General features: G+C 41.4%; 1 protein-coding gene across 4 annotated transcripts in view; it reads left to right on the forward strand.

The window, feature by feature from the left end:
• TAFA5 (TAFA chemokine like family member 5) overlaps positions 1 to 13,893 on the forward strand; it is a 432,621-nt gene that overhangs the window by 109,007 nt on the left and 309,721 nt on the right. The window contains exon 1 of one of the 4 annotated variants that reach the window (XM_086739968.1): positions 6,609 to 6,895. The exons of the other annotated variants lie outside the window; for them this stretch is intronic. Coding sequence (XP_086596094.1) covers positions 6,805 to 6,895 — 91 coding nt within the window. The 5' untranslated portion in view covers positions 6,609 to 6,804. Of the gene's footprint in view, positions 1 to 6,608; positions 6,896 to 13,893 lie in introns of those variants that run through there. 4 annotated transcript variants of the gene reach the window in all.

The raw sequence follows: 13,893 nt of genomic DNA on the forward strand, positions 1-13,893 counted from the left end.
TTACACTAGAAAATGTGGATCCTAACTACATTCTGTTTATCTCATGTGTTTAATCATCCTGGTTATAATACAAACCCTTTTTCTAAAAAAGGGGTAACCGGGTAACCAGTTGTATTTTGAGAAGTGTTAAGAAATACAGATGACCTTAAAATATATCAAAAGTAAAAATACAAGGATAAGCCCTCCCCATTGTGATATTTTTTTCTTTTTTTTTTTTTTTGTGACTAGTCATATAATTGCTGGAACAGTCAAGCCTATCCCTTGCCCACCAGTCTTAGCTGTGAGTTGCAGTAGTTCTGTACTGTCTCTGAATTATCATACAATCACAGAATGGTTTGGGTTGGAAGGGACCTTCAAAGATCATCTAGTCCAAGCCCTCTGCCATGGGCAAGGACATCTTTCACTAGATCTGGTTGCTCAAAGCCCTGTCCAATCTGTCTTGGAACACTTCATTATCATTTCAAGGCAATAATTGTACAACTAGAGGCAGGTAGAAAGGCCCTTGAGACCTTGCAGACTCTCTTTGAGATTAGTAATTCTCCTCCTGGTGGTAAATTGCTGCCTATTCAGGTCTTTTTAGCTGAAAGAAGATGTATTTCAAAACCAAGAATGGATGAAGGTCATAAACAAATCAGAAAAAAATTTGGAGTGAGAAAGGATGGGCAGACAGACTCTCTAGTATTACAAGTCCCCATTAAGATATGTGTGGTTCTGTCAATTAATATTAGAGGGTTTTTTTTCCCCTCAAATATCTAAAACTATCCATAGGTAGCCATGATATATGTAAGCATGTATCATAGAAATTAAATCACATCATTTAGATGTCTCTTTCTTCAGAGATTAGAATAGTTCTTCTTGAACAGGTTGAGTGAAAACTTGGTACATGTCATAAAAAAAAAAAAAATCTATACTCTGGAAGGCAAGAATGAGTTTCAGCACTGCAGGTTCTTCACACAGGATATGCTGCCCTGGCTCCCTCCTTGTTGGCAGCTCATTCATTACAGCTCATGTATTCTCTTATATGCATACTGGCACTAGTTCCTCTGGATCTGTACTTGTTGCAAGTACCATCAGTGTAGGAGCTGGATTTTTTTATGGCTCTAAATTTTGTAATCCCAGATGAGTTGGGGTTTTTCTATGTAGAAAATTCCCTGGGTCATAATGCTGTCATTGTTCTCAGTAGGAAACCTTAATTGTGGAGCTAGTTGGATAAGAGTTGGATTAGCTGGCAGAATGTTGTCTGGAAAATCTTTCAGCTGTGCAATGTTATCGCTTCCCCTACGTCCCCCCGCCCCCACCCTTGAGGATTCCTAGCCTACTGCATTTGGTGAGATACATATGTTTTCCCCAGCTACAGGAGCTGTGAAGGGTTCCTCTGGGATAGCTAAGTATAAATACCTAAGTGTGTCTTCAGTTGCTAGGTTATTTTTAGTCAATGGGTGGTTACCAAGTCATCTATAATTGTGCTGTTAAATGTGTCAGAGCAGCTACAGCAAAGCTAGGTGCTCCCTGTAACAGGTTGAGTGTATAAGGTAAAACGAAAGAGGACAAAAGCAACTTTTCAGAAGTGAGCTTTTTAAAGATTCGAATTACATAAGGGGAGATTGCCTGATGAGCAGATATGAAGAAGATGATCCATGAGTACAAGATGGATGGAGGAGTATGGTAACAGTTTGACTGTACGACCTGTGGTACCTGTGACTGGCATGTTGTGTCATTTCAGATTTGTGTTTTGGAGGAATTTAACAGTGGTCTTACAGAACCTTTCACTTCTTCTTAGGCAGCTCCTATGCAGCCTTTGGCAGTAGTGGCCAAAAGCTATTACCCACTGGTGACTGCTACGTGGGATAAAGTGCAATGAGCTCCCAGTGGGCAACTGTCCACATGACACGAACTGCTGGCACAGTTCTTTCTCTATAAATAAAAAAAAGGAAGAAAATAATTCCTCAATAGGAAGTCAGTAAGATGGTAGGAAGAAGACAAAAACAGCAAAATGATACACCTGAAGGTTGTAAAGGTCCAACTGAAAAGCCAAATGAAACAAAATGGCTTAAAAAGGAAAATAACATCAGAAGTTCTAAGCAGATATGATACACTGTAGCAAGGAAATTGCACACTGGTTATTTGAAAATATCTAGGCTGCACTGTCCCTCTTAGGAATCTGCCATTAGGAGACAGAACTGGAAACAGGGTTTGATCTGTGAAAAATTATTAAAGACATATTAACATATCGCCTAACTGGGTAAGGGAAGGAAAAACAAAGTGAAACTTTTAGAAGGCCAAATGGATGTGTATTTGTGGTTCTTATGGTAGCTGCATCATGTCACCAAGATTAACAGAATCTCTTAGAGATTAATTTCTGCTCCTGTGGCGCTTGCCCAGCATCAGCTGAAGATCAACCATAAAACTTTGAGGACTACTGTATTAGGACTAGCCCAGTAGCAAAGAAATGCGAACCAGCCATTGGCATGCAGAGAACAGAGGGGAAAAAAAATACCTAAAGGCTGCAAAAACTAATTGGTGGAAATATATCCATCTGTATTCATTACTATATTATCAATATGTCATCTGTTTTGGTTAGATTCAAAATGGAAGATGATTTATAGTGCCATTTCAGGCATATGTGAAGGATGAACTAGGTGAATTTCAACAAAATAAAATGTTAAACTTAGCATCAGGGGGAACATTCCAGCTGAGAGAACCACTGGGCTGGAATAATCACCTGAAGTGACTGGTGACAGACTATTGCCTGACAAACTCAAAAGTAACAAAAATGAAATCCAGTGGGCATTGGCAAAGGTTTGGTCTAGGTAACCTAATAATAGATATCTTCTGCTCTATTTTTTGTGATTCAAAGCCAGTAGTAGTTTCCAAATTCATTAGTGAAAATGGGGTAAGGTCATCTCTTGTGCTACTGCATTTAGATCTGCATTGGCTGTGCATAATTTCCGGTTTTATTGCCTGAACAGGAATAAAATAATTACGCAAAAGTTGTTCGACACAACTGAAAATACTAGGGGCTTAGTTACAGGTATGTGGAATACAATCTGAACATGTTTGTGTTCCAGGAATTTGAGCATGTTTTTATGTATAAAATATCTCAGCAGTGAAGAATAAATCTTTTAAAGTTTGGTAGAACCTTTTCACAGAGTTAAATGCAGAATATAGATAATATTTTTAAACCTGTAGAATTGAGCAAAGCCTGCTGTCTTTGCTACAGGCTTCCAATTTCAGTAACTCCATAGAACTAGACTGAAGTTTTGGTTAAAAGAAAAAATGAGCTGCATTTCCAAAAGAGAATACACATTTGGAAATTACGTGCTTTGTTTTTGTGCTGCTTTCCTGTAAGAACTCAGAAGAACTTAGATCTCATACACACATGCCCTTGCTCCTTAATTATCAGGAAAATGCCTTCCTTACTACTTTTCCCAGCTGGAACTGTCTTCTGTATTGGAAATGTCTTCCATCACCATCCTTTACCAGCTTTCAGGTGCTGAGCATCCCTCCTTCAACATTAAAATGCAACTGGGAGAGTTCCTGTGGGGTGGTTCCCTGGCAGGAGATACTGCTGGGACCACAGCCTCTGTCCTGCTGGAGACATATGGGGTCAGAGCTCTAGCAGAAACCTGAAAATTCACAATGAGAGAGTTCTGTAAATCTCTCTTGGCCTAAGCAGCTTAAGAAGTTGTTTGACAGATGTTATTCTATTAGTAGAGGATGCAAATCTGAATAGGTTAAAAGATAAGGAAGAATTTTTGTCAGAATTTTTTTTTATTCAGAAAAGTCTCACAGAGAAGTCTACACTGGTAACTCTTTAATATTTCATAAATCTTCATGCAGGTGACAAGTAAAGGAATTGAAGGTGGGTGTATTTGACCAGGACTCACCCTATTTGAAAGGTCCAAAGCTATTTAGAAAACACAAAACCCACAGTGAACCATATTTAGTATGGCGAGCGGCGTTGCCAGGTACCACTGTCCTCTCAGACAGGAAGTCTTCTGGAATCCCTCGTTGCTATGAGACTAAATATCTCTGTACAGTGTGAGCGCTGAACCAGATTTTGCTTCTACTTATACAAGTGTGCATGTAGAGTGAGTCCCGTGTGCCTGGGAAGCGTGGTGCCACGTTCTGATGTCTTGCTTATGAAAGGGTGTGATCCAAAGCCCACAGAAGCCCAGGAGTGTTGGTCTCATTCAGAAGCTCAAGGTAGTTTAAAATGGGAGAAGGGCTGCCATCCTGCACCTCAAAAGGAGCAAGTGGTGTGGGGATTTTGACCCATTGACACATACTTTGAATCAAAAAGGAAAGTAACAAGTAAAATTTTTTATAGGATTCCTCTCCAAACGTAGCACATTCAAACTAAAAGATACACATTGCTTATCCTGGTCTGCATAAGTTTGAGACACTTTTAAAATCAACTTATCTGTGGACTTAACACAACCCTGACAGAGCAGCTGCTTTTTTTTTTTTCTTTTTCTCTCCCTGTGTGTTTGCTTAAGTATAAAATGTGTGAATTTTCTTTCATTGCAACACTTTTTTTTTTTTTTTTTTTTCCCCACCCAAAAGACAAATAAACACATAAACCTGAACTTTACCTGTGCCCAAGCGTGGCCAATTTCTCACCAAAGTGTACATTTCAGAATGAAGGATTTACAGTGGAATATCTCCAGTGTAGCTATGACATTGCTTTAACATTGCATTGCTGTAATCTTCAAATATACTAAATACAATAAATGTGTTTATAGGGATTTGTATGAAGTTTAAAATTCAAAAGATAGTTGTTTTTCATGTTTCTCTGTGCTATCAGCAAAACACCAAAAAGCACAAGGATGAACTTAACACCTATCACTGACAACAGGGGAGATGTTTGCCCAACAAAAATACTGATCTTTTATTATCTGTCCTGCCAAGCATCTGGAAACCCTCCCATTTTTTAAAACTAAGAAAATATTAAGTATTACGAAAATAACATAAATGCAAACATGTAACCAAAGAGCTATGAAAACAAAGCTCTTACCATGCAGCTATGCCCTTACTTGGATTATATCCTCAAAGCTATGGATGTGCTTCTACGTCTGTCCCGCACAAACCGGGGTAACGCGTCGGCCGGCGAGCCTTACTGTCCTTGCTGGTGCGGTGCGGTAGAGCTACAGCGGAGGAGCGCGGCCGCTTTCAGCGTGGGGCGGAGTTGCACGGTGGGGAGGACGCGCCGGGCCGAGCCGTGCCGTGCCGAGATGTCCTGAGTCGTGTCGAGCCGGGTCGAGCCGAACCGTTCCGCAGTTTCCCGCGGTGCTGCGGGTCGCCCCTGCTCGCCCCTCCTCTGCTTCACCTCCTGTCCCCGCGTTCCGCGCCCGGCGCTCGCACCCTGCCGACACCCGCTCCGGCCCCGCCGCCAGCCCCGCTCCGCGCTCCTCCCCGCGGCACGCGGGGTTTCGCCCCGCGACCCGGCGCAGGCCACGGTGCCGGGCACGCTCGCGTCGCGGAAGTTGTGCGGGACAGCCGGCGGCGTTTCAAGGAGCGGTTCCCGCTGCCCCTGCACCGCCTCATCGAGCCGCCTGTGTGGCACGGAGCCCGGCGCCCTCACCGGGCAGCCCCCGGCCGTCTGGGCGGCCCCCGGGCGCGGAGCGCGTTCTGTCCCTGGCCCAGGCTGCTGCGCGTCCCACAGCGGCGGGGCCGAGCGCACAGCCCCCGCGGAGCGGCTCCCACCGCAGCTCCTCCCTAGGGCAGCCGGCCGCCGCGGCTGGGTCCTTCCCCTGGAGTGGGAGGGCGGCAGCAAAATCACAGCCTTGCTTTTTTTTTTTTTTTTTTTGTATGTGATTTATGGCATTCTTTGCTTTGGGTTCGTGTTTTCCGTGGGGATGGCTGCCACGGAGGCATCACCCTGTAGACTGAGAGCGCGCTGCCCGTAGCCCGGAGCGCGCTCTGCGGGGCCGCCGCCGGGACGGGGAGGGCGGCGGGGGAGGGAGCGGGGCCGGCCGCGGCCCCCGGGGCATCTCCCGGAGCCGGGCGACCAGGAGCCCCGGCGGCGGTGCGAGCCCGAGGGGAGGTCAGCGATTTTTGGAAGAGCCCCTGAGCAACCCCGCGTTTGCCGGGGATGGCGGGATGAACTGATGCGCCTCCCCCCGCTTCAGCGAGGATCTCCGAGCCGGGGGAGGAGGAAGGCGGGAGGGGGGGTGCAACAAATTGCCGCCAGCCGGGAGAAGTTGCAGTAAAGAGAGATCCCTCCCCCCGCCCCCCCTTTCCCCCCCCGCTCGCTCTCTCCTCCCCAAGCCGTGGCAGCGCGCAGCGGAGCGGCGGCCCCGACGAGCGAGCGAGCGAGCGAAGGAGCGGAGCGAGCGGCGTCCGCAGCCCGGCGATGCTGCAGCGGCTCCCGCGGAGCCTCGGCGGGGTGGGCCCGGCCCCCGCACGCCCCGCGCCGCCCGGCGGCGGCGCGCCCTGAGCGGGCGGCCCCGGCCCCCGCGGCGCGGCGGGCGCTGTTGCGCAGCCCTGCCCGGCGCTGCCGGCCTCCCTGCCCCCGCCGCCGGCTCGGCTCGGCGCGGCTCCCGCCGCTCGGCAGCGCTGATTCATGGGGCCCCGCACCGGTTGCCCGGGTGGGGAGAGCGCGGCGCTGCCGCTGCCCCCGCGCGGGGTGTGAAGCCCCGGCCCCTCCTCCGCAGCCCCGGGCTCGCCCGCCCGCCCGCCCTGCTCGGGAGTGCGGGTCCCCGCCGGGAGCCGCCGCGCCTGGCGCACAGAGGGAAGCGTTGATGCATCGCTGTGGAAATTCATTGTGTGACTTTCTGGGTATTTACTGAGTTTCAGACCGAGATGCAGCTCTTGAAAGCTTTATGGGCACTAGCAGGAGCAGCGATCTGCTGTTTTCTTGTGTTTGTCATCCACTCACAGTTTCTTAAAGAAGGTAATTATATCTGCATGTCTCCGTACCCTGTTCTTTAATAGTAAGGTCTTTACGAGGTGCCTTAATTATTTTTACTGTTTCCAGTATGTTCTATTTACAGCAGTGCTTCCACGCTGTTTTTCCTTTCTGTTAAAAGCCTTCTTATTTTTGTTCCTTCAGATAATAGGCAGCTTTAGACTTACGTTATTGGTAAATGTGTGTGTGTGTGTATGTGTACGTATATATAAATCTGTGTGATGTTTGTATTCAGTGTTTTAGCCAATGTCTTCTTTCTTTAGGGGGCACGTATAGCGTCTAGAAAATATTTGTTGCCATCAGATGACCACAGAACAGTAGTCATCATGGGAATATTAATAAACTAAAAAAACCCTTAACAAGTAAACGTCTTATTTTTATGCCAAATCAATAGGCATCCTTTCCCTCGTCCTCCTTCGGTACATTTTCAATAGATGGCACTAAAGTTCTACGGAAAGGGCAGGGCAGAGCAAATCCTGGGCATTCAGCATCTCCCTTCTCCTTGCTGCCCCAAAACTGGAAGAGGCCTTTGCACACTTGCAAGGCTCCTGGTTTTTCCACCTTGTGGTCAGAAAATTGTGATTACAGTTTACAGGGGAAAATAGTTTGGATTGTGGGGCAGGCTTTCTACTTTTTTTTCTTATATGAATTGAGTGGAAGAAAATATGTTTTATTAAGTGCATAGAGGAATTTTTTTTTTTGGCAGTAACCCTTGTATTGCTCTTTTTTTTTGTTGTTGTTGCTGGTTTGTTTTCTTTCTTCAGAAAAATACTTTTTTTTTCCTCTATCTACTGAAATAATGCTTAAACTGTAGTCTGAGATTCAAGTGTGAATCCTGAGAGATGTGTATATATTTGGTTGTGTGTGGGAAAGCCCAGTGCTGTTCTTTAAGCGATGTTAACAAATATAACACAACAATATAGGGGTTTTGGTGAACCCATTTATTCTTTTTTTAGCATTGGAATATAGTTGAGACCATAGCTGCTGGAAGAAGGAGCCCAGCTCAGCTTGGAGTGCTGGCTGGGCAAAGCACAGGAAAAAACTTTTATGTGACTGGGACAAAGTTTCACTCAGGACTGGGCAAAGAGACAACCCTGCAGCTACTGAAGTATCAGTACTGGTTTTAATTTAGTGTCACTCCAAAAAAAAACCATGAGATGCTACATTTTCACAGATTTTTTTTTTTTCTAAAATGAATGAACACTGATTTGCTTGATTTGGTTAATTAAGAAGCATTATCCAGTGCCAGAGATTTCTCCTTTAAGAAACCTACCCAAGCTTTAATTGCATTGTGTGCAGTGCCTCCCACATAGTCACTCATTTAACATTCTTTTAAAATGCTTGGACTAGTGTGTTTATATATTTCTGTCCAATGAGACGGCTCATTTGGAGGAGATTTTGCAGAATGAAATATTGCCAGTCATTTCAGGCTGTTTTTTTTTGTCAGTATTTGCCATTATGCTGTTTGTTTTTTTTTTTTCTTCAGTCTTTCACTGCTTGCTTTTGAGCCCTGTGTTGCTGTAAATAATCCATAAAGGAAGAAGCATTTTGTTTCACTTAAAATATTTCCGGTTGCATTGCAGAAGTAGAAAGCTAGCAAATTAATATATAAAAACAGAAACCGTGGCCACACACCAAGGACTTTAACACATTTTACATTGCTTCTCCTCCAGCAATTATAACTGCTCTTAATGTGGACTGCAGAGAGAAAACTGCAGCTCTTGAGCTTGTCCGGTAACTTAATTGCATCAGTTTGTTTATATTAGTGAACAAAATATTTCTGCTTTGTTTAATACTGGGAGCTGTATATTTACTGTAAGTACAGATTGTGTGCGTTGGGCTAGTTGTCAGCCTTTTCTGCTGATGGCTGCATTTTGACCCCTTTTGTATAATTACTTCAGCAGTGTATGTGTTCGTCCCTGTAGTTTCAATAACAAGACTGAATAGTTTAGTGGAGTTGATTGAAAGTCTACATGGCATAACTGAGTTTTTTTTCTTTATGAAGAACTTTTAAAATACACAATTAAAAATGACTGGTTTAAGCATAATATAGGTAAATGCAGCCATCTAAGAGAAGGAGAAATATATAAGAGAAGAATTAAGCTATATATTGTAAGCAGTTTACAAAATCAACTTTTACATTTCTTTTTCATTTTAAAACCTGCTTTTAAAAAATATATTTTCAATTAAGAAAACAAGGGAAGGACGAGCAAATAATTTAACCACATGCCTACCACATTAGTTCACTGAGTAAATATGTATGAAGAAGAATACATGTGAGATGGCTGCTGCCTTACCTTCAGAAGATTTGAAATTCTTTTGTGATATCAGTGTTAGCCCTTTATATTAGAATTTTTAAAAAAGTTAGGAACCGTATGTCTCATTGCACATGATGTTGTTAGACTGTTGATTTCCTGGCGAAAAGATTAATTTCCCATTGGAGCCTAATGAACTACATGGGCTCACTGTTTGTAACTCAGCTGTATGGTCGAATTCCTAAGTTAAATGCTTGGACACTTTCATTTGATTATTTCTTGTGCAGAAGGATAATTTCCTGTACTCTCAAGGAACAGACAAGTAAGCCACCGGTTTGCCTAGCTTGATTAGTTTAGCTGATAGCACATACACCTCCTGGGACAATTTGACAGTACAAGCTCGTACACCAAGCATCTCTTTTGTATACAAGACAATTAATTTAAGAAGAATGATGTGTAAAATTAATTAAGTGTCTGACAATTTATTGTTGCATGATTTTTCCATTTTTGCTTATTTTGTAATATTTACTGCTTATTATTTTTCCAGGGGCAGGTCTTAGAAAACTGTTTTTTACAACATCTCAAAATTATATAATTACCACATATTTTTCTGTATTCACTTTCCTTTTACTCACTTGGAATCACCTATTAACACAAGATGTTTTCATAATTTCAGTTGTACCGCATGGCTATAGTGTGTACAACTTTCATTACATCCAGCTGAAACTTGTTACCAGAACCAAATCCTCCATCAGTCACATTCATAAATATGAGATTGTGGTTGCAACAGCTGACTGAGAGTTTTCACACTTCTATTTGTTCTTTTTAGTTCCTATACTGAACTTAGATTTTTTCCTCTAAGTAGCCGTGTCTTAATTCTCAAAGATTTTAATATACGTTTTTGAATTAAGGCAGTTTAGTAGTAGCATTATGTTGCTGCCGTTTAAATGGTATTAAGAAACAATGAATGCTTGTTCTGGGATGAGTGGGAAAGAGCTGTTTAAATGTCTATTTTCATGAATATGTTTTTTTCAGGAAGTGAAGAATGGGTGACACAGGGTGCCATTTTTCCACACTTAGGCTTTTGTGTGGAAATACAGGTCGTCCTGTGGCTAATCCGTTCCCCCATGTCCAATCTGTCCTTCAGTGTTTCTAAAAGACGAATAGAGCTGTGAACCCAGGAAAGGGTATTGTGGTATATAATTGCAGTCCCATGCCTGTCTGATCTTCCTGCGAAGCAGTTCAGCGTACTCTGGTCAGCTGCAGTCAGTGTGAAGGGGTACTAAAAATTGTGAAATACCTAAAACTTTTTGCGTACATCATTGAGCATGAAAAGTAAGGAATTACATTGACTACATCTGTCTGATTTTAAATAACTTGTAATCTATTATTATTTAATGCATTTATTGAAAGAGGTCTGAAAAACACTGAGTTGATGTTACACACACTAATTATGGGAACTCGTTTGTCCCCAGACAAGTACCCTTTTCACCTAGGAGAACATTTTAACCATTCAGACACAGTAGTGATGGAGAGAGGTAAAGGATACAGTTTGTCTATGTGTCTTTGAATCCCATGGAAAGTAGTGCAGCCAGGGAGCAACTTCAGAAGGGTGTGTATATATCACAGCCAGGGTGTGTTACAGCCCTGGGAATACTTTAAAGCTTTGTTTATCCTGTGATTACTCATTAAGAGATTGGAAGGTCGTACCTATCAAGGGCGATTTAGTATTTTAAATGGTTTCTGAGATTAGGGTGGTGTGAGCCTTGTTTGGAGAGGGACCACACAGAAACAGGGATTCAGTCTCAAGAATCTTACTTAAAGTATAGAGGGTTGGACTATTCAGATCTCAAAACCCCATTCTTAATCCGTTGGGTAGATGTTCAGTAGTAAGCTGTGTACAACAGCGTGGTTTTTTTTTTGTTGATATGCTGCAGCAGTTAAGTAGGGACAAGAGAATTCCGATACTTCTGTTATAACCAGATGATTATGGCTATAAACTGGAATTTTAGTATCACTTGTGCAGATTTAATATGTACTTGTACACATGAATAGGCTATCTGTTTAGCACATTTTTCATAATTATCTTTTTTTCTCTGCCTTAGGTAAAAGTTAGCAATTATTTGTTATACTCTTGTTGACACATTTCTGTCAAACACATGTAGAGGAATTAGTGTCAGAACAGCAAAAATACTGCAGCACTTCCTTTAAAAGAAAGGATTTATTACACATAATAACTTGGTTAAGTTTTATATTTAATATCTCTATTCTGTCATCTTTTATAGATTTAAATATTTTAGCCTGCTCTAAAAGTATGGAAAAACTTTATGCCTATGTTTGTGTTCTTAAGGTATACATTTGACACTGAAAATAATAAGGCACATTATTCTATCTAACTGTGTAACCCCAAACAGCTCTGCTACTCCTCTGCTGATGTTTGAAAATGTCTACTGACAGCAAACCCAAGATATTTTTTTAAGAGCTTTCTGTTCCTATTACCCGATAGCTTTATAAAGTTGGTAAAACTAATGTCTACTGCTGTGTAAAGCAATTTGAGGAAAGGATTTGTTATCTTCTAAAACTTTTTGAGACTTTGACCTTCAGAATTTTCCTGGAAATAATTTGAATGTGACTTGTTATGACAGGAAATATTGCCAGTCTTTCTTAAAATTTCTTTTTCTTTCATCTTTTAAACATTAACAAAAAGAAAGACTTGAAACAATGAAACAAAGCGAGAAAGAGAATTGCCTTTAAGAATGTGGTAAAAAAGTTTGGGTTTATCTTAGAGTTGTTTTTTTTTCAGTTTGCCTTTATATGTTTAACCTGTGTCTCAAAACAGTAAGATATTTTGTGTACCAGATGTGCTGCGTACGTTACCTATATATAGTGAAACTGAGTTGAGGACAGTGTGTTTCAGCTGCAAATTTGCCTGCTTTTGAGGAGTTTGTTGCTTTTAATACACTCTAGTATAATTCCTTTCTCCTGTTTGTCTACTATACTTTTCTTGTTTGTTTGTTTGGGTTTGTGGAGAGGCAAATATGAATGAGATTATCAGAACAGCACATCAGGGTAGAGAAAGGCACAGGATGCAGAAGTAGAAGGTTTGTCTTCCCATCCACGAAACAGATTGGACAGTTAAAAAGCCCTAAGCTTGAATAAATGTTACACAAGGAAAGAAGATGTGAAAGGTAACCAGTCTGGGGGTTTTGTTTGTAATTTGTATAGTTTTATGGAAAATAAATAAAATTAGGAAGACCCAATTCAGTGGCTATTTATTAGTATGTGGCACATTGGGACTGAAAAAAATGAGAAAAAAAATCCTTCTTTGAGATAAAATAGCTTTGTATTTGAAAAGTTTTGGTATTGCCAGAGGGTTTTTTTTAAGCTAGGGTTAGAGAAATGTAACAGTGAAAGTAAGCTATGCAGGCAAAAGTTCTCAATAATTTTCTTTTCAGGGAGGCAAGAAAGATGTCTGTCAGGTATCTGCTGTGCTGGAATACGCCAAGAGGGGGAGTCTGACAGTTTTTCCTACCCATAGAAGGTAGCTTTGATATAGTCTTTGGTTTTGGATGATGAAAATGAAAGATGGTTTTCTCTTCACAGGGAGGTGCACCATAGGTGGTATAAACTCCCTACTTTTCCTGACTGAGCAACTTGAAAAAAGGAATTAGTAACAGATTTTCAGTAGCCTTTTTATGGCTGCCTGTTCTCATGCCCCAAGAGCACAAGTGAGGAATTATTGACCTTTCTCAGCATTTAGCAGCACTACCTGTTCTTAAAGGCAATACTATAGACTGATGTGAGTCACATCATAGAAAAGTACATGCTTTTTACATCTCTTGACTAATATTTATTTTCCTTCTTTGTAAGCGAGCATACACTGTATCAAAAATAAAACTGGAATAAAGGCAAGACACACACAATTGAGGTATTTTTAAAAGTGAATTTAAAAGGGGGCATTGGAAAAAAAGCATATATTTAAAGGTCAAGAGTTCAATATAGTATTGGTAAGAAAAGCCATAAATGTCTTTAATTCACTAATCAAATATAGATAAAATTGTTCTCTTCTCATATATATTTTAAAAAAAACCTTAATATAATCATACGAAAAAAGAGGCAACACAAGTTTTTGTACTAAGCATAACAATGGTATTTGTTTTCTGGTAGTATTTAGATGTCCCAGTAGGAATTGGTGTCTCAGCTGAGTATGACTGGCCAGCTATAGTGTATGTTCACGTAAGTCCAAGCCAGGGATCTATTCCATCCAGTGTCTGGATTTTAGCAAAGATTTATTTTCTTCAGAAATTATATACTCTTGCCACTTATAACCCGTGGTGATAGAAGGTTCGGTTTAATAACAAAATCCGATTATTTGCTAAATGTGTTTTTTATGCCTCTTCTAGAAATCCAACACAATATAATGAATCTGCCTATTCATTATATTTTACCTTTGGCACTACATCAGTTCACAAGTAAATTCTAGTCAGAACAATAGATCTTCCTTCTAATTGTTGTTAGTCTTGTGAAAAGCAATGAGTAACATGTTTGAAATATATCCAAACAGCAAATTAACATATAAATAATCAGAAAAAAATGTAATGGATCAATACTTATTGAAATATTTTCTAAAAGCAGGTGCCGTACTAATGTGTGTTTTCATGTGAGTGATTTATTATTTTTGAACATAAGGAGGAAAGTAGAAGATTGTGTTAATTCATGAGGTGAAAA

Source organism: Chlamydotis macqueenii, chromosome 1 (assembly GCF_036417535.1).
Source record: "Chlamydotis macqueenii isolate bChlMac1 chromosome 1, bChlMac1.mat, whole genome shotgun sequence".
Lineage (NCBI taxonomy): Eukaryota > Metazoa > Chordata > Aves > Otidiformes > Otididae > Chlamydotis > Chlamydotis macqueenii.